This window comes from Muscardinus avellanarius (assembly GCF_963383645.1).
Source record: "Muscardinus avellanarius genome assembly, chromosome: 16".
Taxonomy (NCBI): domain Eukaryota; kingdom Metazoa; phylum Chordata; class Mammalia; order Rodentia; family Gliridae; genus Muscardinus; species Muscardinus avellanarius.
In genome coordinates, this window is record NC_137802.1 from 31851181 (window position 1) to 31876754 (window position 25574).

General features: G+C 46.3%; 2 protein-coding genes across 2 annotated transcripts in view; both read right to left on the reverse strand.

Annotated features, from left to right (window-relative positions):
* Positions 1 to 1489: 1489 nt before the first annotated feature.
* HEATR9 (HEAT repeat containing 9) lies at positions 1490 to 21731 on the reverse strand (the record flags this gene model as incomplete). The annotated part of the gene is made up of 16 exons (XM_080714022.1): positions 1490 to 1834; positions 2017 to 2103; positions 2771 to 2822; positions 3441 to 3514; positions 4974 to 5093; positions 5179 to 5271; positions 5652 to 5834; positions 10890 to 11020; positions 11387 to 11444; positions 12880 to 12936; positions 13346 to 13402; positions 13596 to 13722; positions 13959 to 14128; positions 15667 to 15716; positions 17089 to 17205; positions 21716 to 21731. 16 exons carry the CDS (start codon positions 21729 to 21731, stop codon positions 1490 to 1492), a joined length of 1737 nt encoding a protein of 578 aa, XP_080570148.1.
* Positions 21732 to 22307: 576 nt separating this feature from the next.
* Positions 22308 to 25574, reverse strand: part of CCL5 (C-C motif chemokine ligand 5) — a gene marked incomplete at both ends in the record, with an annotated part of 6423 nt that continues 3156 nt past the window's right edge. The window contains one exon of the mRNA XM_080712597.1: positions 22308 to 22395. Within this exon, the coding sequence (XP_080568723.1) occupies positions 22308 to 22395 (88 nt within the window). The remainder of the gene's footprint in view (positions 22396 to 25574) is intronic.

A 25574-nucleotide genomic window follows, 5' to 3' on the forward strand; every position in this document is an offset into this window, starting at 1 on the left:
GTAGAATGTTCCTGGGTTCCATTCCCAGTACTACAAAAACAAAAAACCAAAGAATACTTAATAGAGGTGGGTTAGAGTAGGATAGTCTTGATGAGTCTGGAGAGAAGAGTAGGAACTGGCTAAGTAGAGAGGTTAGGATGAAAAAGTGGTATTCCAAGCAGGAAACTAATGACACAAGCTGTCATTGCATTATATTTTTTTACCTAGAAGTGGTTGGGCAAGTTGGGAGATAAATCTGAGAAGTGTAGTGTATTGAATTCAGAAAAACTGAACTGCTTTAGAACCTAAGCAAAGGGAGCATCCTTTAGACCTTTCCATGGCTAGGGGGAAGATTTTTTTGGTACTGGGGATGGAACCCCAAGGGCATTCTACCTCTGAGCTGCACCCCCAGCCCTATATTTTATTCTTTATTTTGAAACAGGGTCTTACTCAGTTGCAAAGGGCCTCACTAAGTAGCTGAGACTGTCCTTGAACCGAGATCCTCTGGTCTCAGCCTCCCAAATGCTGGGATTACAAGTGTGCACCACCACGCCTGGCTGGTGGGAAGAATTTGATCCCCCTATTAAAAGACTCCAATATGATTAGGGTAGGAGGGCAAAATGAGGGCAGGAGCCAGTGTTATTTTACTTCTGTAGGCTCACTGAAGGAAAAAAGTAAAAAAGTTTATATCTGAGTGTTTATTATGTGCCAGACACTGTTAGGCTTTATATTAACCCTCATAGGCCTCTCTGGGTTAATAGGCATTATTTTCATTTTATAGGTGACATGATAGTATCAGAAAGGTTAACTTAAAAAAAGTCAAGATCAAATAGGTTACTGGCCCTAGGATTAGAGTTCAGATTTGTCTGACTTCAAAATGAGCTTTTCTTTCTTGATAGGGGTTGTGGATTGTTGGGATTAGTGTGATAGTCATTTTGGCAAAGGGAAGCCGAAACAGTAGTAGAAATAGGGAAATACTAAGGCTGTTTTACAGAGTAAATAAATAGGGTCTCTCAAAGAGATGACCCTGAGGCAGGTAGAAAGTAGGTAGCTATATAGCAGGTGCAGTAGGGAGGTTGGTTGGCTGACTAAAGCTTGTGTTCTGAGAACATAGAGAAGTGGGGGACAGAGTTGGGTGAGTTAGGAAGAGGAAATGGTCTAAGCTTCCCAGCATTTCTCCTAGTTTTTCTTCAGCAAAAGCTCAGTTCTTTACCGTTCTCATCAAATTCTGGGCACAGACAAGGACCTGGTTTAGGGAGGGGGCTGACTATCCAAAGAAGCTTTGGCTATGCCCTTCCCTCTCTGATGAAAAGACATGACTGTGTAGAAAGAATAGCCCACCAGGAGCAAGGAGACCTGAGCTCTCTAATGAAGGGAAAAGCAAGGATAATTCAGAGAGCTGTAGCAGGTAGAGTGACATTTATTTATGAAAAAGGTATGGGTTTTTTCAAGGAAGCCAGAGGAGCATCCTTAGGAAGAGAGTGGGAGTTAGGCCCCAAAAGCTGGCCTATTAGGTTTCAGCAAGGGTCCTGAGCTGTTTTCTGATGCTTGGCTCCCAGGGCCCTGCAGCAGGTGGCTTTTGTTTTTGCGGCTTAGAGAAACAGGATAGGAAATTAGAAAACTTTCCCCTTTGGTCTACCTGGGTGCTGTTCTTTGCAATAAATAAGGGGTTTAGCTCAACGAGGCGAAAGTCTTGAATATTTGATTCTTCTGGGCTCTCAGGCTTCTTCCGGAACCTTGTAGGTTCTGCCTGCCTTCTGGTTTTTGGTGTCTCATAGACGAAGAGAACCTTGTTCTTCAGCATGTTTTGGATCCAGGGATCAACTGAGGCCCAAAGGATTAATGTTTCTTGTAGCTGCATTGGAACAAAAGCCCTAGGATTTACTCACTTTGGGCTCAGGCTGGGAGGGAGGGAACCCAAAGGAGGAGAGCTCTAACCAGTGTCTGAGGACTTACTACCCCTTCCTCATGACAAGGAGGACATGTAAGACTTGGAGAAGGGGTAGAGGAGAAGAACAAATGGTAGGAATGGCTTACACTCTTCTTCACAGCCTGGTTCTCTTCTGTGTCCAGCATGTCCAGGAGCAAGTGGAATACTTGTGGGCTGCGGATCCCCAGGACACCCTGTCAGAGGCAGAGTGAAACTGCCTGAGTAGCCAGCCTCAGCAAGATGACAACCCCCTCTCCCCCCATTCCTATTCTAGTCCCTTCATGATGACCCTGTGGCCTAAAAGATTGAGGAAATATGGTTCCCAGTTGAGATAACCCTTTTTTTGCTATTTGGGGCCATGCATGGGGTTCTAGTTCCCATTATTTATCAGGAAGAGTCAAGACAATTTCTGTAATATTCAGTAACACCCTTCATACCTGTCTCTCCTGTCCCTTTTCCCACCCTAAAGGTTACCTTAAACTTTTTTTTGTGTGTGTGTGTGTGTGGTACTAGGGTTGAACCCAGGGGCTTTTCTACTTTGGGCTATACTCCCAGACCTATTTTATATTTTTTATTTGGAAACAGGGTCTCACTAAGTTGCTGAGAGCTTCAATAAGTAACTGAGGCTGGCTTTGAACCTGTGTGATCCTCCTGTCTCAGCCTCCCAAACACAGGGATTATAGGCATGCGCCACCACACCCAGCGTACCTTAAACTTTTGAGAGGGCTAGAATTCTAAAATAAGCAACACCCCCAAAAAACTTTACAACCCCTTCTTGCCCTCCATGACTGCTCTATCACCCACACCCCCTTCCACTGATATATCTCAGGAATTGGGTCAGAGAAGCAGAGCCCGCCCTACCAAAGAGATGACTGCTTCCTGACGCACAGAGGCATTTGGGTCTGTCAGTTGCCTGTGTAGAAGGGAGAGACTATGTTGTCCAGGTTAGAGGTAGGGAGAGTAGGAGGGAGGCTGCTTCTCAGGCCCCAAGTGAGCTGGGCATGATGATGCTAATTTTACTTCCTTAGGTTGGGAAAGGGTCTGGGAAGAGGAAAACATACTTTGCCAGAATTTTATAATTGAGTAAATGATAATCAGGACCCACATCATTCCAATATTTTTTTTGTACTATGAATCCAACCCAGGGGCATTCTACCTCCACATTATATCCCCATTCCTCTCCTTTTCCCCTTTTTATTTTTGATTTTGAAACAGGTTCTTCCTAAGTTTCTGAGGCTGGCTTTGAATCTGCATTCCTCCTGTCTGAACCTTCCAAGTACTGGGATTATAGGCATGTGTTGCTATGGCACCTGGCTCAAAATTCTATCTTAAAAGTTGCTTTTAAGTTGCATTAATTTTAACTTTATTGCAACCCTGAGTGGCATTACTAGCCTCTTTTTACAGGTGAACCGAACCCCAGGGGTCAAAGAGTAACTTGGCCTGTGGCACAAGCAAGTCTGTCCGCCATCCCCTCTGATCCCTTTCCCTGCCTAGGACTTGGTGCTAGCAGCTCCTTGCCCAGGCCACTCACGCCTCCACCAGGTTCATCATCGCAGGCATCATCTTGAGCGCCTTCACAGTTTCAGCCACCGCCTGCCGTAGAGCCTGAGAGGGAGCAGAGAGGGAATGCAGGGGTGCACTTGGGTGCTTCATGACCTTTTAGTGAACACTTACTCTTTAGTACATAGGGTCCCTGCCTTGAGGATTTCATAGTTGAAGAAAGCAAAAATAAGTAGCAATTGCAGTACTGTAGAGGATGCACATACAAGGGTTTTCCGTTGATTCTTGGGTACCGGGGAGATTTCCTGGACAAGGAGGCGATGCCTCAGCTTGGGAGCCGAGGGTGAGGAGGAGTTAACCAGACAGAGGGCTGAGGGAATGGATTTTCTGGCAGAAGGGAGAGCATGTGCAGAAGCCCAGAGGCAGAGAAAGCACAGAGAAGGTGGAGGGCCGAACATGGCTCCCTTTATCAAGGTGGCCAAATGGCCTCTTTTTTCTTTCTTTTTTTTTTTTTTTTTTTGGTGGTACTGGGGTTCCTGGAAGCCCTTCTACCTCCGGGCTATACTCCCAGACCTATTTTTTTACATTTTTATTTGGAAACAGGGTCTCCTAAACCAGCGCGCGTGGCTGGCTTCGAACCTGCGCGATCCTCCTGTCTCTGCCTCCCAAGCACGGGGATTACAAGCGTGCGCCACCACGCCCGGCACCCAAATGGCCTCTTCAGAGCACTCTTGAGTAATTACACTGGAGCTACAGAGCACCTCAGGACCTGGTTGTCCTAAGCACAGCTGAGATGTGGCTCTGAGGGGAGAGCAGTGAGATGAAGCTAGAGAGGTAGGCAGGGCTCAAGTTGGGAAGCAAACTAGGCCATCACAAGAGCACCCGGAGCCGCGGAACATTTATGCAAAAGTGACATCATCTGATGTGCATTTTAGAAGGATGTCTACAGAAGGTTGGTTTTGAAGCCGGGTGTGGTGGCGCATGCTTGTAATCCCAGCATTCAGGAGGCTGAGACAGGAGAATCTCGGTTCATGGACAGCCTCAGTACTTAGGCCCTCTGTAACTCAGACCCTGTTTCAAAATAAAGAAAAAATAGGGCTGGGGGTGTCGCTCGGAGGTAGAATGCCCCTGGGTTCCATCCCCAGTACTGGGGGGGAAAAACCCCCGCCAAACAGAAGGTTGGTTCTGTAACAAGTGATAGTAAAGATGAATGGAATATCGGGGAAGGCAAGGCTGGATTTGCTGATTTGGGAAAGCTTCCCTTCAGAGGTGTCATTTGGACTGGTTTTGAAGGAGCAAGAGCATCTTATATGGCAGAAAGAAAGGGAGTTCATAGTATGAGGTAGTTTTCACTTTGCAGAAGATGGAGGGATGACACAGGGCCTTTTGAGCTCCAGCGTCTTAGTCAGAACTGCCTGAACAAAGGCAAGGTGGCTGGAGTAGAGGATCGGGGAGGGGGTTAAGGTGAGAGTGATACTGGGCCAGTGGTATGGGCACCAAGGTCACCAGAGAAGGAAGAGGAGGAGGTGTGTTGGGCTTCCTGGCTTGGGAGCTGTGGTCTCACAAGAAAGGGCTCATTATGTGTCTTCCTCTTGAGCAGTTGAAATGTGAATCCTTCTAGTCCCTGTGCCTGGATCTGTCCCAGCCCAATGGTGGTGAGCATCTGGGTGGCTTCAAAGCGGTCCTGAGGGTAGAGGTGGGGGAGATGTGAAAGATAGGCTCCCTGTCCTAGTGCTGAGGATGAAGGTACAGCACAGCCCAGAGCTTACCTCAGGGACACAAGCAGAACACAGCTGGTCCAGGACGGCCCTGATGACTGTAGCGGAGTGCACACTCATTACCTTGACCAGCATCCTAAGTGCCTGTGAGGGGTGAGGTGGGCAGTGGGCATAGCTGTGTACCTAGAGGCATCCGGATGGTCAGGCCTGCTGGAGGGCTGGGCCTAGGACTCGTCAGGAGCAGCTGGGAGCCCTTTTACCTTTTCTTAAGTGAAAACACACATTCATATGTACACATATGTGCCCATACTTACACATAAACAAACTCATACATATCAAATATAAACAGACGTGCACAATTGCATGTCTGCATAATCCCATACTCAAAAACACAGAGGACCCTTCTGAAATAAGCTTCAGCTTATTTTCTTTGGGACGAGGATGACAGGACCCAAGCCCAGCCAAATGAGCACTGGCTGCTGTTTCCCGAGTGCTCCCAAAGCCCAGCCTCCTGCCCCCCACACCTTCATCTGCTGGGTCTTAGGTCCTTGGCTCAGGCACTGCACCAAGAACTCTTGGGCCATTTTGCTGCAGGGCTTCAGGAAACCCAGGCACAGGGCTGCCTCCAGGGCTGCTTCATGCAGTGACTTCTTTATCAGCTTCTGCAGCGCAAGCTCCAGCTTTTCTTCATCCTCAACGGGAATCCTCTGAGAGGGATACAGTAGGTGAGATGACAGTGGTAGGGTTATGTCTTCAGCTGGCCTTCCTGCTTTACAAGAGGGCACTTTACCATTGTTTTGAGACTTCTCTTTTCTCTAAAATGAATTTCATGCCATTATGTTACTTCACCCACTTCCCCTTATTTTTGCTTCCACTTTCTCACTCTTAGGTCCTATCTTCTCATTTCTCTATGACTTCATCTCGTGAATGGATCACTTTCATATTTCTGCTATCTTAATTACTGGCATTAAAAAAAATACATGTAAGCCTGGAGTGTTGGCACATGCTTGTAATCCCAGTACTTGGGAGGCGGAGACAGGAGGTTTGCAGGTTTGTGGCCAGCCTCAGCTACTTAGGCCCTCTGCAACTTAGTGAGACCTTGTTTCAAAATAAAAAGTAAAACAGGGCTCTGGATGTATCTTAGAGGTAGAATGCCCCTGAGTTCAATCCCAAGTACAAAAACCAAACAACAATAACAACAAAAGTACACGTAATTGATCCACCACTTCTCCAATAACCCCCTCCCCTCTATCTCAGCTCATGATCCCGCAGAGACCTGATCATTACCCACCACTGCAATTTCTCCATTCTCTCCATTTTCTGGGTCCCACGCTGCCCCTCACCTCCCATTGCTAAAGATTGATTCCACAGAGTGCTAGTGATCTGTTGACCCTGCCACCTTTTCAATGCTCCTCATCTTCCCTCTACGTGGGTCAAATGCCATGGTCCTGCTACAACCCTTCCACTGACTCACCCTGAACGTCTTCACCCTCTTGCTTCACGGTAGTCTCTCGACAGAACCACCATCCTCGTCAAATCCAACTCTGCACTTACTCTGTGTCTTTACTTTTAGATAAATGGCCGTGATGACTGATCTTGCTAGATACATGAGCACAAACCTTGTGGAGATCCTTGATGCTGCTTGATATCCACACCGTTTTACCCTGGGCAATTCTTCTTCACATTCTCTTAATTCACAACCTTTTCTCCCAGGCCTCTAAACAGTTCTCCCACTATTCTCACTTTCAGTGGATGATGTTGATTCCTACTTTACTGAGAAGATACAAGCATCTATGAAAGGATTCCATAGACACTTACCACCACCTCTATCTAACGTCTTCCTTTCTACTCATTATTATGGAATACATTATATATGGAATACATTATTATGGAAGTACATTATTATGGAATGTACTTGTCTGTCTAAACCATCTCACTCTTTGAGAGAGATTTCATCCCCTCACCTACTCAAGGACATTGCTCCACACTCTTAAATCATTATTTCAACTACCGAATCATTATTCTTCAGCATAGAATTGTTGTATTTCTTTCTGCCTAATATCTCTCTCTCTCTCTCTCTCTCTCTCTCTCTCTCTCTCTCTCTCTCTCTCTCTCTCTTTTGTGTGTGTGTGTATGTGGTGGTACTAGGGGTGGAACCCAGGGGCTTTTCTACCTCTGGGCTATATGCCCAGACCTATTTTATAATTTATTTGGAAACGGTCTCACTAAGTTGCTGAGAGCCTCACTCAGTAGCTGAGGCTGGCTTCGAACCTGTGCGATCCTCCTGTCTCGGCCTCACAAGCGCTGGGAGTACAAGCGTGCACCACCACACCTGGCTCTGCCTAATATCTTTTTTTTTGGGGGGGGGTACTGGGGTTCCTGGAAGCCCTTCTGCCTCTGGGCTACACTCCCAGACCTATTTTTACATTCTTTTTAGAAGCAGGGTCTCCTAAGCCAGTGCATGTGGGTCTGCCTCCCAAGCGCGGGGATTACAAGCTTGCACCACCACGCCCAGCTTGCCTAATCTCTTAAATCTACTCCCACCAAGCCATTATTCCCATCATCCCACAAAAATGGCTCTGGTAAGAGAATCAATGCTTTCTGCATTATTAAATCCATACATCAATTCTCAGTGCTTATATTACTTCATAATACTTCTTTGACACATGTATTTTCACAATTCCATACTTTGGGTTGTCTTCTAACTTCATTTGCTACCTCTTGGTACTTACTGGTTCCTCTTTTTCTCCCTGACCTCTTAACATTGGAATGCCCCCAAACTGGATTCTTGGTCTTAGTGAACTCATCTAATTCTGCAAAGGTAAGTGCTATGTGTCAGTAACTCCAAATTTCTTTCTCTAGTTCAGACTCCAAAACTCTAAACTGTATATCCAACCATTTACTTGCCATCCCCTGTGGAATTCCAAAAGACCTCTCAAACAAAACCTGTCTGAAACTGGACTTCCACTGTTATATCCAAACCCGTCCTCCTGCAGTTTTCTCACTCTTACTTGACGGCAACTCTGTCCTAGCTGCTATGCCCCAAACCTTGACTCCATCCTTATCTCCTTATTTGTCTTCTATAGCTTAACATTTAGCTGATCAAAGTCTCACTTTTATAATATCCAGCACTTAATCACTTCATACTAACATTCTGTGACCACCATGGGACTCCAACCATCACTATATCTTACCAGCATTGTTTCAACAGCCCCTCGTGTGTCTCCCTACTTTCAGTCTTGGTCCCTCAACCCCAATCTTTTTGTAACACAGCAGTCAGAATGAACCTTTTGAATTTAAGTTAGATGATGTTAATGTTCAGCTCCAAAACCTCTAATGGCTCCCTATTCCACTCAGAGTAAGAGCCCAAGTATTCTTTTTTTTCTTTTTTCTTCTTGGTGGTACTGGGGTTCCTGGAAACCCTTCTACCTCTGGGCTACACTCCCAGACACCTATTTTTTTATATTTTTATTTGGAAACAGGGTCTCCTACGTTAGTGTGGCTGGCTTCGAACCTGCGTGATCCTCCTGTCTCCGCCTCCCAAGTGCGGGGATTACAAGCGCGCACCACCACACCTGGCCAAGTATTCTTCTTTTTGCTTTGTGGTGCTGGAAATTGAACCCAGGGGTCATTCTACCTCTGAGTTCTACCCCCAGGCCTATTTTATTTTTTGTTTGGAAAGAGGGTCTCATTAGGTTGCTGAGAGCCTTGCTAAGCTGCTGGGGCTATCCTCAAACCTTCGATACTCCTGTCTCCACCTCCCAAGTACTGGGATTACAAGTGTGCGCCACCATCCCCACCTTATTTATTTTGAAACAGGATCTCTCTAAATTGTTGAGGTTGGTCTCAAACCTGTGACCTTCCTGTCTCAGCCTCTCAAGTAATGGGATTATAGATGTGTGCCACCACACCCAGCCCAAGTACTTAAAAAAGCCCAAGAGACCACATATGGGTTAGTCTCCTGTTAATCTCTTTGACCTGATCTTACTATGCCAGGCATGCTCCTATCTTTTCATCGACTGGTCATTCTGCCCAGAATGTCTTCTCTGAGACATCTGTAAGGCGAACCCCTCACCTTTTTCATACCTTGGTTCAAATGCACTTTCTAAATGAGATTTTCTCTGTCTAGCGTGTTTAAATTGGAAACTCAGCTCCATCTCTACTTGTCCTTCCTGGTCACTCTCCCCTGTTATATCATTTTTCCCCCATTGTACATATCACCTGATATATATATTTTTTTTTCTTTTTTTTTTTTTTTTTTGGTGGTACTGGGGGTGGACCCAGAGGCTTTCTACCTCCGGATTATACTCCCAGACCCATTTTATATTTTATTTGGAAAACAGGGTCACACTAAGTTGCTGAGAGCCTCACTAAGTAGCTGAGGCTGGCTTCGAACCTGCGCGATCCTCCTGTCTCAGCCTCCCAAGCGCAGGGATTACAAGCGTGCGCCACCACTCCCGGCTTACCTGATATATATTTTTATAACTAAGTTTATTGGTTATATTGTGTGTGTCTCTCACCCCTCACTAGAATGTTACATGCTCTGCAAGGGCAGGGATTTTTGCTTATTTGGTTCACTGATGTATTTCAAGGGTCTGATGCTTGGCAGGTGGAAACTAATATATTTTGGCTCAATAACTGGAGAAATGATGGATTCTCTTTCACATGGAGCAATGATGGAATCAAAAGAAAAGAACCCTAGCTGGGCGTGGTGGCACACGCTTGTAATCCCCGCGCTTGGGAGGCTGAGACAGGAGGATCGCACGGGTTCGAAGCCAGCCTCGGCTACTTAGTGAGGCTCTCAGCAACTTAGTGAGACCCCATTTCCAAATAAAATATAAAACAGGCTTGGGGTATATAGCCTGGAGGTAGAAAGCCTCTGGGTTCCACCCCCAGTACCACAAAAAAAAAAAAAAAAAAGAAAAAGAAAAGAAAAGAACCCTAATAAATTGGGGGACTCTGTTTCTGTTCTCTCATTTTTTGTGGCACTGGGAATTGAACCCAGGGTGCTCTGCCATTGAGCTACATCCCTAACCCTTTTTACTTTTCTTTTTAGTCAGGGTCTTGCTGAGTTTCTGAGGCTGGCCTCCAATTTGTGAACCTCCTGCTTTAGCCTCCCAAGTAGCTGGGATTACAAGCATGCACCACCATGCCTGGCTCCTGTCTTCTCTTGACAGAGGTTTTGCTCCAATAGGTTATTTATAAATTATAATAATGCTGGCCACCATTTAAAGAACACAGCCATTATGCATACATTATCTCATTTCATTTTCGACAATGCTGTCAGACAATAACTGTCTCCCTGTTTTTTCTTTTTCTTTTTTTCTGCAGCACTAGGGATTGAACCCAGGGGTATTCTACCTCCAAGCTACACCTCCAGCCTTATTTTTTAAAAATTCTTTTTGGTGTTGAAACAGGGTCTCACTAAGTTGCAGACGCCCTCGCTAAATAGCTGAGGCTGGCTGCAAACCTGCAATCCTCCTGTCTCAGCCTCCCAAATACTAGGATTACAAGTGTGTGCCACCATGCCTGGCTCTCTCCAGTTTCAAAATGAGCAAGCTGTGGTTCTGGATGCTGGCTTTTCAAAGGTTGTCTGATAAGTAAGGGGACAGGGTATCCACTTCTATTCAATTCCAGGGAGAACTGCACAAGGACATTGCCTCCCGTTAAAGCTGAGAGCTAGTTGCCTTCCTCCTGACCTAACCCCCAGCCAGCCACTTACTATGACCTGCTTTGCACCAGTTATAGACTCTCCCAGTCACCTTGTCTTTGGGGGCAGCAGCCCAGTAGTTCAGAGCTATTCGTAGCCCTATCAGAGTGTCCATTCTTCGAACTTCATTTTTCTCTTTCAACTGTTTGATGAGAGCCTGGATCACATTCTTATTTAGGCAACCTGGACAGGGAGGGTCCTCAGGTCAGGGCAGAGCTGCAAGGACTGCTTCACTCCACAAAGACCTATTGCACTGCACGGAAGATCCAAGTACTAGGTTCCAAGACGTTACCTATTCTCCCAGGACACCAGAGCTGCTGGCTGAGCATGAACACACTCCAGGAGTTCTCCCTCTCCCTCCTCCTCCCCCTCCCAGTCTCCCTCTCCTTCTCCCTCTCCATTTTTCACCCCATCTTCTCTCTGCCCAACAGTACCTAGGATAGTTCCCAGACACTGCTAAATGCTAGGTTGGAGTGGGTATATACTCCACTCCCTTCTGCACTTTTGCTCCTCCCTCCCCAGCTCCCTACCCCGGGAGGACAGACTCACCCAGGATGGCCAGGGCTCGATAGGCCTCATACTTCACTTTCTCTGAGCCAGTCTGGGCCTGATGGAAGAGGCAGGTGGTAGAAGGGTATCATTAAGTGATGGAATGTCAGAGCTCTAGGGATCATCTTAGCTTAACTTCATCTCAGAAGAGAAGAGGCCTAGAGAGCGACCGGTGTGCTCAAGCACAGAGCACAGGCCATGGAGGAGCCCTCGACTTGGGAGGAGGACTTCTGTTCAGATGGCTCCCTGGTATCCAGTAGTCACCTGGCCTTAATAAACACTTGGGGTTCTCAGAGCTGCTATCTTCTCATTAGAAAAACCCAGCTTGCCGGGTGTGGTGGCGCACTCTTGTAATCCCCGCGCTTGGGAGGCTGAGACAGGAGGATCACACAGGTTCAAAGCCAGCCTCAGCTACTTAGGGAGGCTCTCAGCAACTTAGTGAGACCCTGTTTCTAATAAAATATAAAAATAGGTCTGGGAGTATAGCCCAGAGGTAGAAAAGCCCCTGGGTCACATCCCCAGTACCACACACAAGAAAGAAAGAAAGAAAGAAAGAAAGAAAGAAAGAAAGAAAGAAAAAAGAAAAAGCCAGCCAGCAATTCCTCCCTGGCTCCCTGAGGTTCTGCTACCTCCATGAACAGCATCGTGACCCTGTGGACCAGGAAACTCATGACCAGCCGACTACTTTGGAGGACACAAATGGTCACTGATGTCCTTCACCCTGGAAGGAAATTATACCTAAGAGGGTAAGTTGGGAAAAATTAGCCAAATGTACAAGACATCACAGGATGTCACATTTGGATTCAGAACCCATTTTGGGGGTGACAAGACAACTGGCTTTGGCATGATTGATGATTCCTTGGATTATGCAAAGAAAATGAACCCAAGCGTAGAATGCCAAGACATGGCCTGCATGAGAAGCCAAAGACCTCAGGAAAACTGAGAGGAACGCAAGAACAGGATGAAGGTTGGGGGCCGCAGAGGCCAACGTGCCAAGCACAGATGCATTGGTGACTTTGTCTGCACTGATGGTGCAAATTTTTCACAATAAAACTAATAAACTATAAAAACTTCCAGAAAAAAGAGAGAAAAGAAACCCCATATACTACTACTAGTGTTGTAGAATTTAAATGAAATTATGGATAAGAATGCATGCATTGTAACCTGATATAAGCCTAGAGCATTGTTTTGGTTAAGATAGAGGATGAACTCAGTCCCAGTATTTTTTTCCCCCAGCTTTCAGTTAGATGTTAGACCAAGGGGGATCTTTAGATTCCTTTTTTCCTCAAGATGCACTTAAAAACAAACAAACAAACAAAAAACCTGCCAAGTTTGTGGGATGGGAAAGTGCCACATGCTGGTGGCTCTGTCCTCACTGGATCTGACCTCTCATTCTGGCACCTGTGGAGCCTTGTGCTGTGCCAGATACCATGCCCGACATGCCTCAGATCCTGAGCCCTCCTGTCCCAAACTCCATACAGCCCCGGACTCACCACCTGCCATAGCGCCTCCATGACAGACTTATCATTGATGCCCAGGTACCCCAGAGCCTGCAGGAAGAGGATGAAGGAGAGTGAAGGGGTATCGGACATCACCTCCAGGAGTTACTGTCCTCTGGACACAGCTGGAGTCTATACTTGGATGCCATCTCTGTCCCCAGCACCCACGTCTAGCTGCATTGGGCATTCCCATTCAGCCGTTCTCTGTCACCACCTTCCTCCACCCTCACCTCTTCCTTTATCTTTTTTTTTTTCCATACTGGGGATGGGACCCAGGGGCATTTTACCTTCAAGCTACACCCCCAGCCCTATTTTTTATTCTTTATTTTGAAATAGGGTCTCACTGAGTTGCAAAGGGCCTCAGTAAGTAGCTGAGGCTGTCTGTGAACCGCAATCCTCTGGTCTCAGCCTCCCGAATGCTGGGATTACAGGCATGGGCCACCACTTCACCTCTTCTTACCTGTACTGCATAGCACTGCTCATCTTCTCTTGAAGATTTCAGGCTTTCTGTGAGTTCCTTCCCATCCAAGGAAGCCAGTGGGAAGGAAGAAAAAGAGACATAGGACTTTAGACCGAAAGGAGCCCAGCCAGTTGAATCCACCTCCTTCACCCTATTTTGCAGGTAAGGACTGGGGACCGAAGGATGGTGTGAGTCCAAGGTAAAAGTACCCTAAAAGAGGGAGTGACCTCCTTCCCACCATGGTTCTAACCTTCAGTCTTTGCCACTTCAGGGGGTCTTCGTTAGGCAACAAGCGCTTGTGTCCCACTGGATATTTCATAGTCAGCTTGCCCATAGGGAGATGGAAGTTTTGGATGTAGGCAGCCATTTTATGATACCTGTGTGAGAAATTGCACAAGCCTCCTTGGTTCCCTGGATCTGCTCCTCCTCAGGTCACAATGTCATCTCTACCACGGGGCCATAGTCCAGTTCAGAGATGGGACCCAAGAGAGACACAGTGATACCCGCCCAAGCCAAACTGTCCTTTTGCCCCAATCCCTGGCCACCCCCTCCTTGTCCTTCCTCTCTTCTCTAGATGTGGAAGGTAGAGAATATGGAGGCAAGCCAAGCACACCGGTGTCTCCGTAACATCTTGCTCTCTTCCCGTTCTCTTCGCCGATCGTACAGGGTGTGCCAGTGTGTGTAGATCTCCGGCTTCTCAGAGTAGCAATAAGGGACCGAGTCTGGTCTGCTTGGGTGTTTCCTCCAGCACTCTGGACTTAGGGGAAACTCTTCCTTTGGTATCTGGAGAGTGCATAAAGCAGAGCAGTCAGTGGGGTTTTACTGGAGTTCCCCCGGGGTGGGGAGAGTGGAGAGATAAGTGGGTGGGAAGAAGGACGGCCTTCAGCCTCTCATGGCTGGAGTCACTGACACTCCCTAGTGTGCTCTGTGTGCATTGGCTGGGCAAGTTACTTCACTCTCCCAAGTTCTCAGACTTCTCATCTGAAAGTGGAGCTAATAATCCTTGCTCTGTTCCCCTCCCGAGGTTGTCATGCAGATCCAAAGAGGTCCAGATCACAAAGCGACCCGTAAGTCCATCTAGGTATGCGGTTTGGTTAGTTGAAGATGTCAGCATTTTGGAAAGGTTATTTGGACGGGATGTGGAAAGGCAGGGGCTGGGGGAGATGTGGAGTGAGGGCGAGGAAAAGAGGCTACAGCTTAGCCAGATACTTACTGAGCATCTCTTTGTGCAAAGCACTAGGGTTTGGGGTAGGGTTATTCTCCCTGCCTTGTTGAGCATTAGCAGGTTAGCTGGGAAAATGGGCCTTCTTCAGATAATCTATCTCTTAACTGTGTATCTCCCTTGTGTGTGAGTGTCTAGTGGTTGGCATTAAACTTGGGGTCCTGCGTGTGCTGTTACCACTGAGCCACCCTCAGCTGTCGTGAAGGTTTTGGCTGGGTTAAGGCTTTCTTGGAGGATTTAGTTGGGATCCACTCCTGTGTCTCTCCTCTAGCCTTCCTATCATTACAATAGATCTCTGCACAACAGGGAGAAGGGACTTAGCCTGTGGTTCCTTAGTGTCAGAACAGATCGTAATAAGAGTTTTTATTTGTGATGGTCATGATTTCAGAAAACCAAGTATTGACTTATGGTGGGTAGGTTTCCACATTTAGCAAAGAACACACAGAAAAGCCCAGACAGGATGTCAAGTTAAATTTGGATTTGGGGTAATAAATAAAATATTTGGGACATGTTTATACTAAAAAAATTCATTGTTTATCTGAAATTTAAATTTAATTGGGCATTCTGTATGTTGTCTGGCAAGCCTAACTAAGGATCCTAGTGTTGATTAATGAAAATGACTCCCATTATAAGCATTGCCTGCATAGCCAGGCCTTGTATCCTTTGTCTTACAGCAGCTCTGTAGAGGTCAGGCAGGCCAGCCTTTGACAGAGGAAGCCCCGGAGGCTCAGAGAGGGAAAGTGACTCGAGAGGTCACATAGAGTTGACGGCAGCCCAGGTCCCAGTGTGAGCTGGCCTGAGAAGAAAGGGATAGTCTGTTGTTCCTCTTTTTTTTTTTTTTTTTTTTTTTTGTACTAGGGATGGAACCCAGGGGCATTCTATCTTTGAGCTACACCCCCAACCCTATTTTTTATTCTTTATTTTGAATCAGGGTCTCACTGAGTTGCAAAGGGCCTCACTAAGTAGCTGAAGCTGTCCGCAAACTGCGATCCTCCTGTCTCAGCCTCCCGAATGCTGGGATTACAAGTGTGTGCCACCACGCCCAGCTTCTGTCCCTCTTTGACACAGCTCCCAGGATAGCAAACGTGAGAGGTCTTACCTTATAGCAGGACAAGGGCAGGTGAACAGGAGCCATGGCTTTCCTGAGTTCTGGCAGGAGGGTTAAGAGTAGGTAAGGTACAGATAAGACAGTAGGTGCAAAGATGGGCTGAAGAATCATTCATTCAGGTGTTCTATTATTCAGTGCTTAGGAACTACTAGCACCCGATGTTTTATCAGGTAAGTAAGAACGGCACAATTTCCTCTCTTAAGGGGTTCATAATCTCGTAGTATCATGCCACTCAATATAAGGCCCTAGGAACAGTAATGGGGCCATAGCCTGAGAGCTTCTTGGAAATGCCAAGTCTCAGGTCCACTTCAGATCCACTAAGTCAAGATCTTCATTTTGACAAGATTCCTGGTGATTCCTTTGTAGTTGAAGAAACATGGGGCTAGCAAGGCGTTCTCAACTTTGGCTCTGTATTAGAATTATTTGGGAGAACTTTGAACATGCCTAGGCCTATCAGACTAGATGAATTTTGTGGGGATAGGGCCGAGGAATTTTAGAAATCTCCTTAGAAGATTTAAAAATTCAGCTAAGGGTGAAAAACATTGGTATCATTCAGTTTCTCAAACAAATACGCATTAGGATCCCCTGAGCACCGTTTAAAACAGGTTCCTGGGATCATGCCTTTGGCATCTGATCCACTTGTGGGGGTGGGGGGTGGGCTCTGGGGATTTGCATTTTTTTTGTGTGTGTGGTACTGGGGATGAACCTAGGGGCATTCTACCTTTGAGCTACACCCCAGCCCTATACTTTTAGTCTTTGTTTTGAAACAAGGTCTCACTGAGTTGCAAAGAGCCCCACTAAGTAGCTGAGGCTGTCCTTGAACCAAGATCCTCCCGTGTCAGCCTCCTAAATGCTGGGATTACAAGCTTGTGACACCACGCCTGGCTGGGAATTTGCATTTCTAACAAGATGGTGATGATGCTGCTTCTCGAACACATTTTGAGAGTCACTGGTCTGGCTGGCTTTTTAGTGATTAACAGAAGGAAAAAAATGTGGAATGGATACAGGTGGTACACCTGAAGGGCATGTGATTTGGTTGGGAGGATCAGGGAAGTTTTCCCAGAGGAGGTTATAGGTGAGTTGAATTTTTAACATAAGCAGGAGTGAGCCAGATAAATCGGGGCAAAGAACATTAGGCATAGAAACCCCTTGTGCAAAGACTTGGAGGGAGCAGTGCAGGTCTGGGAGCAGAAGCTGGGGAGACACACAGATGTCTCAACTTAAGAGGATGTTGTAACCCTGTTGGGGAGACCTACCTTGAGGGCTGTGGGAGCCATTTTTGTGTCCAAGGGCCTGCCTGACACTTTCCTATGGATTTATTGAACACAGTCCCTTGCCTGGAGTTGGGAGCCAGGTGGCCTCGCTTACTCAGGTCCCTGCTCCTGGCTCCATTCCTGTCCCTCCCAGCCTCACCTTTGGTCCTGTTTGGATATTCCAGCCATGGGTACTTGAGCATCAACTTGGAGATGTCAAAGATATTGACTAACTTTTCATGAGCCATCCTCTTCTCCTGGTGGGGCCAGTGGGAACCTGGGCAGTGAGGAACTTAGGGGTGTGGGAGAGTGGGGTACGACTGGAGGAGACCTGTCCCTGCAAGAGAGCCTGATGAGGTGTTCAGACTTCTAGGGATAGAAGCTTCCAAGTGCTGAGCAACCGGATTGGTAAACAGAATACTCAGGCTCCATTTCTGATCCCCCCCCCCGCCCCCCATCACCTGGCCTGCGGGCTCAGATGGTCGCTATGTCTCTGAGCTTCACTTTTCTTGTCTGAATAGTAAGTGGAAATGTCATGCCTGACTGGCTAACTACAGGAGTTGTGGTGAGGCATAAATTAAAAAGTCAAAGGGTTTGGTGAACTGGTGAGCCCAAGTAGGCCCATGTGAGGCACAGGGGTTGTTCTCAGGATTAGTCACCAGAAAAATAGCCAGGATGGAAAGCCCCTTATTATATACACACTCCCCCTTTTGGCTGGCCAGGAGCTGTCTTTCCTACCTCCTACTTTTGCATAGGCTGTTCCCTCTACTTCTTAGTCTTTTTCCTTCCGCTTCTGCCTAATAAACAGTCCCTCAAAGCTTTCAGATTTCACATAAATGTTGTCTCATCTCTGAAAGTCTCTCTTCTTTCCCAGCTCCCTGCCCTACCCCTCTCAGGTTGTAATCCCTCCACTCCACAATGTGACTACAGCCATTTATTTATTTATTTATTTATTTATTTATTTATTTATTTATTCATTTACGGTACTGGGGATGGAGGTAGAGGCATTCTACCTCCGAGCTACACCCCCTGCCCTAATTTTTATTCTTTATTTTGAAACAGGGTCTCACTGAGTTGCAAAGGGCCTCACTAAGTAGCGGAGGCTGTCCGTGAACTGCGATCCTCCTGTCTCAGCCTCCCAAATGCCGGGATTACAAGTGTGTGCCATCACGCCCACCTAACTACAGCCTTGTATAAAGTTGCTTCCCTTTAACTATATATCTCTATCTCTATCTATCTATCTGTCTGTCTATATATTTTTTTTGCAGCACTGGGGATGAAACCTAGGGGCATTTTACCTCTGAGCTACAGCCCTAGCCCTACTTTTTTTTTTTTTTTTTTTTTGCGGTACTGCGCATGGAACTCAGGGGGCATTCTACCTCTGAACTATACCCCCAGCCCTATTTTTTATTCTTTTTTTTGAATCCAAGTCTCATTAGGTTGCAAAGGGCCTCACTAAGTAGCTGAGGATGTCCTTGAACCGTGATCCTCTGGGCTCAGCCTTCCAAGGTTTGGGATTACAAGCGTGCGCCACCACACCTGACTCCCAGCCCTAGTTTTTATTCCTTATTTTGAAACAGAGTCTCACTGAGTTGCACAGGGCCTTATTAAGTAGCTGAGGCTGCCTGTGAACCACGATCCTCCTGTCTCATCCTCCCAAATGCTAGGATTATGTGTGTGCACCAGCATGCCTGGCTCCCTTTAAGTATTTATCTTAGGTTTAATCTGTTAGAGAACTCTCTTCCTCACTGGACTGTGCGCTGCTTAAAGGGGAAGACTGTGGCTTATGATTATTCGCCTCTCGATTCTGGTCTCCCTACTCCACCCGCCCCCCAGTGCCCAAAAGAGTTCCTGGCTCACAGCAAGCTGCTCATGGGAACAACAACAGTACACGGGCCACCAAGTCATCAATGGGACTTAACATCGCCAAGGAAACTGACAGGATGCGCTTTGATAGGATGCACCAAGACAGCATCACCCAGATGATATCCCTACCAGAAGTGTTTACGCTGAACCTAATTATGAGGATATCATCAGGCAAATCCAAATGAAGAAGTATCCTACAAAAATAGGATTGGAAGCTGGGGGTATAGCTCAGTGGTAGAATGTGGGGAGCCACTAAGGTTTCCCCCTAAAAGAATATTTCTGACTCGGCTGACTGTCCTTCGCCCAGAGTCAACAAGGTTTGGGGTCATAGAAGGTTCAAAGTAAAAGGTCTGAGAGAAGATCAGGTGGTGATGGAATGAGGGTATTGATTGACCTACCTGTAATGTATGTGCTTTGGATTGGTCTTTTATTGTATTCCGGTGGTGATGGCACGAGGATATTGATTGACCTGTAACTGTAAAAATACCTCAAGAGAAATAAACTCATTGTCAGCCAGTAGGAGATATTGACCCAGGAGCAGGGGTCGGCCAGTGGAGATATCGACTCAGGAGTAGGCTGGTGCCCCCCCCCCATATTAGAATTAAAAATTAAGAATCAAATTCTTAAGAATTGAATTCTTTCATCCTCACGCCTCTCTTCAGAACCCGTACTTTTGCCGGCTGGCTCTGGCAGTTGAGCACTTGCCTAGCATGTGCCAGGCCCTGGGTTCAACCCCTAGTACTGGAAAAAATCTTATCTGAACAAAAACATACCACTGTTCTTAAAGAAAAAAAAAATGTTAAAAGGCACTAAAAAGATATGAATGACAGCTAAATTCAATATGTGTACCTAATTGGATCCCACATTCTAAACAAATAGCTATACAGGGCATTATTGGGGGAATCTGATGATGCGTTTTACATTAGGAAATAAAGTTGTATTAAGTTTCCTGAGGGCGTGACTTATTTTGTGATTTTGGTGTAATGTCCTTGTTATTAGGAAACACATACTGAAACTTAAAGGGTTTAAATATCACATCTGCAATTTTTAAATTCCTCATAAAAATGTATATCACATACACAGATAAAGCAAATGTGGTAAAATATTAATATTTGAACTCAGATGAAGGGTAAATGGATGCATTGCAAATTTCTGTATGTATGAAACTTTGCAAATTAAAAATGGGAAAATAGTATAGCATTAGACACAGAGGGTATTTATTTATTTATTTATTTTGTGGTACTGGGGATGGAATCCAGGGGCCTTCTACCTCTGGGCTACACTCCCAGATCTACTTTATATTTTATTTGAAAACAAGTTCTCTTAAGCCAGCGCGGCTGGCTTCAAACCTGCGCAATCCTCCTGTCTCAGCCTCCCAAGCACAGGGATTACAAGCATGCGCTACCACACCCGGCTCACACAGAGGGTTTAAATCCTAATTTAAACATTAATACCTCCCTCTCTTTTCTTTTTCTTTTCTCTTCTTTCATTTCCCTCCCTCCCTTTTCTTTTTCTTTTTTGGCTATGGGAACTTTGGGCAAATAATTTCTCTCTCTTACTGTGGGTTTTCCAGACTAAACCTGAATAATAGCAGTACCGACACTGTAGGCTCATAAAGATGAAAAAGGATGCTGAACACAAGGGCTGAGCCAATGGTTGTCACATAGTGAGGGTTCAATTAACATTACCTACAGTATGGCTGTATCAGGTCAATGTGTGCCCACATGAAGGGACACATAGCTGAGAACATTGGAATACTCCACCTTAAATGTGCTAGTGCATTGGTGAAAACCACAGAAGGGCTCATTCTCCTTATTTGAAAGACCAGAGGTCTCTGCTTTCAGGCTCATGGTGTGAGAGTAGAATCTTGTGTTGTCCCTCACTCTGCATCCCACCACTGCCCTGAGCTCTGCACACCATCCTGACGTGGACCAAACCTGCAAACCTCAAAAACCAGTGAGCAAATAAAGTTTCCTTAAAAAGAAAGAAAGAAAGAAAGAAAAGCTAGGTGTGGCGGTGTACACTTGTAATCCCGGTACTTGGGAAGCTGAGACAGGAGGATCACAGGCTTGTGGTTAGTCTCAGCAACTTAGTGAGACCCTGTTTCTTTCTTTCTTTCTTTTTTTTTTTTTTTTTTTGGTGGTACTGGGGGTGGAATCCAGAGGCTTTCTTCTTCCGGGCTATACTCCCAGACCCATTTTATATTTTATTTGGAAACAGGGTCTCACTAAGTTGCTGAGAGCCTCACTAAGTAGCTGAGGCTGGCTTTGAACCTGTGCAATCCTCCTGTCTCAGCCTCCCAAGTGCGAGGATTACAAGCGTGTGCCACCATGCCCAGCTGAGACCCTGTTTCAAAATTATAAATAGCCAGGTGTGGTGGCACACACTTGTAATCCCAGTATTTGGGAGGCTGAGACATTAGGATCATGGTTCTCAGACAGTCTCAGCTACTTAGTGAGGCCCTTTGCAACTCAATGAGACCCTGTTTTAAAATAAAGAATAAAAAATAAGGCTAGGGGTATAGCTTGGAGGTAGAATGCCCTGAGTTCCATTCCTAGTACTACAAAAAAAAAAAAAATAGGGCTGGGATTGTAGTTCAGTGTCCCTGGGTTCAACCCCCAGTGCCAGAAAGAGAGAGAGAGAGAGAAAGAGAGAGAGAGAGAGAGAGAGAGAGAGAGAGAGAGAGAGAGAAACCAGAGGCCATTGAGATTGCCTTTAACCCTGTCCTGAAGGCAAGGGTGGCAGTAAAGAAACCCACTGTGGATAAGGTGTAGGATAGGCTAAGGTGTAAGGGCCAACCAAAGTCTGAGAAGCAGGGCGCTGCTGTGGTAGCGAGTCAGATAAACTCTTAGGGGCTTGGGCTGGGGACGCTGTGGCTGTTGTCCCTCCAACCCCAGTGGACAAGCCACTAGTTACTTTACCTGCTCTGCTGCCCATGCCCCCTTCTCAGAGAGATTTGCTCCTAACGCTGCTCACTGGGCAGGGCTGTGTCGCCCAGATCTAGCGTGGGCACCAGATATATGCAGGCCTGAACTGCATGCTTAGTGTTCTTGGGGAAGGAGGATTTGCAAGGAGCAAATCAAACCAGGAGCCAGCTTTGTAATTGCACTGAGAATTTTAATGAAAAGCTGATGTCTTTGGTTTGCCCTTGTGTGGGCACGAGACGGGAGCGCTGGCCATGGGGAATTGCCCTGGGAGGCCAGTCCTCCTCCTCCTCCTCCTCCACCTTGAGAGACTCGCTGACCCCCTTCCTGGTGACAGAGCCATGACTAAGCCAAGGGGCCTGAAATTTGGAGCCTGGAGACTTTCTGTAGCCAAGGCAGGGCCTCAAGTAGTTCTTCCGGGTTTTAGGCAGGCGAGTCTTTTCTCACTGCTGCGGTGTGGTGGGTCTCTGGCCTCCAAGAGAAAAGTGGAGTGGGGGCTGGGGGAAGCTTCTTCCCAAGCTGGTTAGCACAAGAGCAGGCAGCGACAGGTGAGTTTACACAAGTTGAGGTTTGAGGCGCCCCTCGAACCCTAGCTCATCTCCAAGGAGTTGATGTATTCCCGAACCCATTTCTTCTCGGGGTTAGCACACACCTGGCGGTTCTTTCGGGTGACAAAGCTGTAGGAGGGGAGAAGAAAGCGAGACCTTTTCAGTGCTGGGACAGCCAGTCTGGGGAACGAGGCGACTTGAGGCATGAAGAGAATTGGAAATGGTATGGGGCAGGGCATTTCTGGACCTCTCTGTGGTTTTATTTTCTTTTAGGAAGAGATATTTCTTCCCTTTGTTGGGCCAAAGGATCCAAGACAGAGAAGCAAAACCATGTGAATTTCCACCCCCACACAGGCCTGGAATGCTCAAGGGGTGTGGACTTCTGGAGTCCAGGGTCAAACTGGCTATGCACCAGTTTTTTGTGGGCACGTTCCCTGCTCCAGGCCCTGTGCTGGCTGTTCAAGATGCAGAGAGAAAGAGATGTCCCCCAGGATGTGTCGGGTCTGAGTAAGTGGGAGACAAGATGTGCTTACAGGAGCCGGGCATGGCAACACACACTTGTGATTCTAGTACTTGGCAGGCTGAGACAGGAGGATCAAAGGTTCACAGTCAGCCTCAGCAGCTTAGCAAGGCCCTCTGCAACTTAGTGAGACCTTGTTCCAAAAATAAAACAAAATAAAATAAAACAGGGCTGGGGTGTAGCTCTAGAATGCCCCCTGGGTTCCGTCCCCAGTACCACACACACTAAATAAATCAATCAAGCCGAGTGTGGTGGTGCACTGTTGTAATCCCAGCATTTGGGAGGCTGAGACCTGGAGGATCACAGTTCCAGACAGCCTCAGCTACTTAGTGAGGCCCTCTGCAACTCAGTGAGATCCGGTTTCAAAATAAAGAATAAAAAAGAGGGCAGGGGGTGTAGCTTGGAGGTCAAATGCCCCTGGGTTCCATCCCCAGACCCGCAAAAAAAAAAAAAAAAAAAATCAATCAATCAATCAATCAATCAGCACAAACTTGGTTTTAGACAGCACAGTGCCTGGCATGGAGTAAGTAGACTCAACAAATGAGCACATAAATATACCTATGTATGGGTGGGTGAGTGAAAGAAGATATGAACCTGAGTCTTGATTTCACCACTTACAGCTGGATCACTGTTCTAAAATCACGTAAGGGCCTCTGAGCCCATTTGCTGACCTCTAAAATGTGGATAGAAGTAATTCCTTCTTTGCACCACTGTTGTGGAGTTCAAGTGAGAATACATGTGAAGGAGTGTTGGAAAATGTTAGAATGCTGAGAGACCCCTGCTTTAAGGTGGAGAAGAGCCACGTGAGACCGAAGGCCTGGTATTCAACTGCGTGGCTCCAGGAGGTTGAGGGGCCCGAGATACAGGCAGTGTCAAAGCACCTTCACCAGTTCACCAGCCAGAACGTAGCGGCCTGTGAGAGCTGGGACAAGTTAGAAGTGTACACACTGGGAGTCCTGAGGGTCAGACAAGCTGCCTCTTTGCTTCCTGCTAGGAGCCTGGATCCCTCTAGGGCAGGTTGGGCTTGGCTAGTTCTGCTGCCAGTTCATACATCTTTCAGGGTCAGCCCTGTCTATGTGGCCTTTCTCAGTTTTTGTCTTCTCTTTTAGGATGTTTTGCACATTATTGTTATTGTTATTATTATTATTATTATTATTAATTTTTATTTATTTTTTTGGTAGTACTGGGGTACCTGGAAGCCCTTCTACCTCCGGGCTACACTCCCAGACCTATTTTAAATATTTTTTTTGAAACAGGGTCTCTTAAGCCAGCGTGGCTGGCTTTGAACCAGTGCGATCCTCCTGTCTCTGCCTCCCAATCACGGGGATTACAAGTGTGTGTCACCATGCCCGGCATATTTTTGTTATTATTATTATTATTATTATCATATTTTATTATTTATTTTTGTGTGTGCAGTACTGGGGAGAAATAGGGTCTCTCTAAGTTGCTGAGGGTTTCACTAAATTGCTGAGGCTGGCCTTGAACCTGCAGTCCTCCTGATTCGTCCTCCCAAGTACTAGAATTATAGGTGTGCACCACCACACCTGACTATTATTATTATTTTAAATTTGAATACTGCTGTTACTCAGATTAGTAATCAGTTTAAATATTTCAGAAGTTCTTACAGGAAAAAATTAACTATTTTGCAGCTGTCCATAAATTTATTTATTTACTTATTTATTTTTATGGTACTGGGGTTGGAACCCAGGGGCCTTCTACCTCAGGGCTAAACTCCCAGACCTATTTTATATTTTGTTTGGAAACAGGGTCTCACTAAGTTGTTGAGAGCCTCACTAACCAGCTGAGGCTGGCTTCAAACCTGCCTGATCCTCCTGTCTCAGCCTCCCAAGTACTGGGATTACAAGTGTGTGTCACCACGCCCAGCTCATAAATTTATTTTAAAATTTTTATTTGGGGTGTGTGTGGTTGTGTGGATTGAACTCAGGGACATTCTACCTCTGAGCTATACCCCCAGCTTTTAATTTTTTACTTTGAAATACCGTCTTACAAAGTTGCTGAGGGCCTTGCTAACTTGCTGAGGCTGTCCTTGAACCTGTGATCCTATTTTCTCAGACTCCCAAGTACTGGGATTATACGTGTGCACCACCACATCTGTAGCTTACATTTAAAAGTGAATATTATTATTATTATTATTATTGTTATTATTATTATTTGCGGTACTGGGAATGGAACCTGGGGCATTCTACCTTTGAGCTACACCCCAACCCTATTTTTTTTTTTTTTTTTTTGGTGGTACTGGGGGTGGAACTCAGAGGCTTTCTACCTCTGGGCTATACTCCCAGACCTTTTTTATATTTTATTTGGAAACAGGGTCTCACTAAGTTGCTGGAAGCTCACTGAGTAGTTGAGGCTGGCTTCAAACCTGTGTGATCCTCCTGTCTCAGCCTCCCAAGCGCGGGGATTACAAGCGTGCGCCACCATGCCCGGCTACCCCAACCCTATTTTTTATTCTTTATTTTGAAGCAGGGTCTCACTTAGTTGCAGAGAGCCTCACTAAGTAGCTGAGGCTGACTGTGAACCTGGGATCCTTCCTGTCTCAGCCTCCCAAGTACTGGGATTACAAGCATGCGCCACCACGCCTGGCTCATCTCATTATTTCTTGTTAAATAGGTAGGTTTTTATTTGTTTTTCTACTTGAATGAAATTAGGATCCTGACCTCTGACTCTTCTTCGCTAGCAAACCCGAACCTAGCAAATCCGATTTCTTTACCTGAGGGTTAGGTGGATTTGCTTGCGTGTGGAATAGGGGGGACTCTAGGGTTCCTAA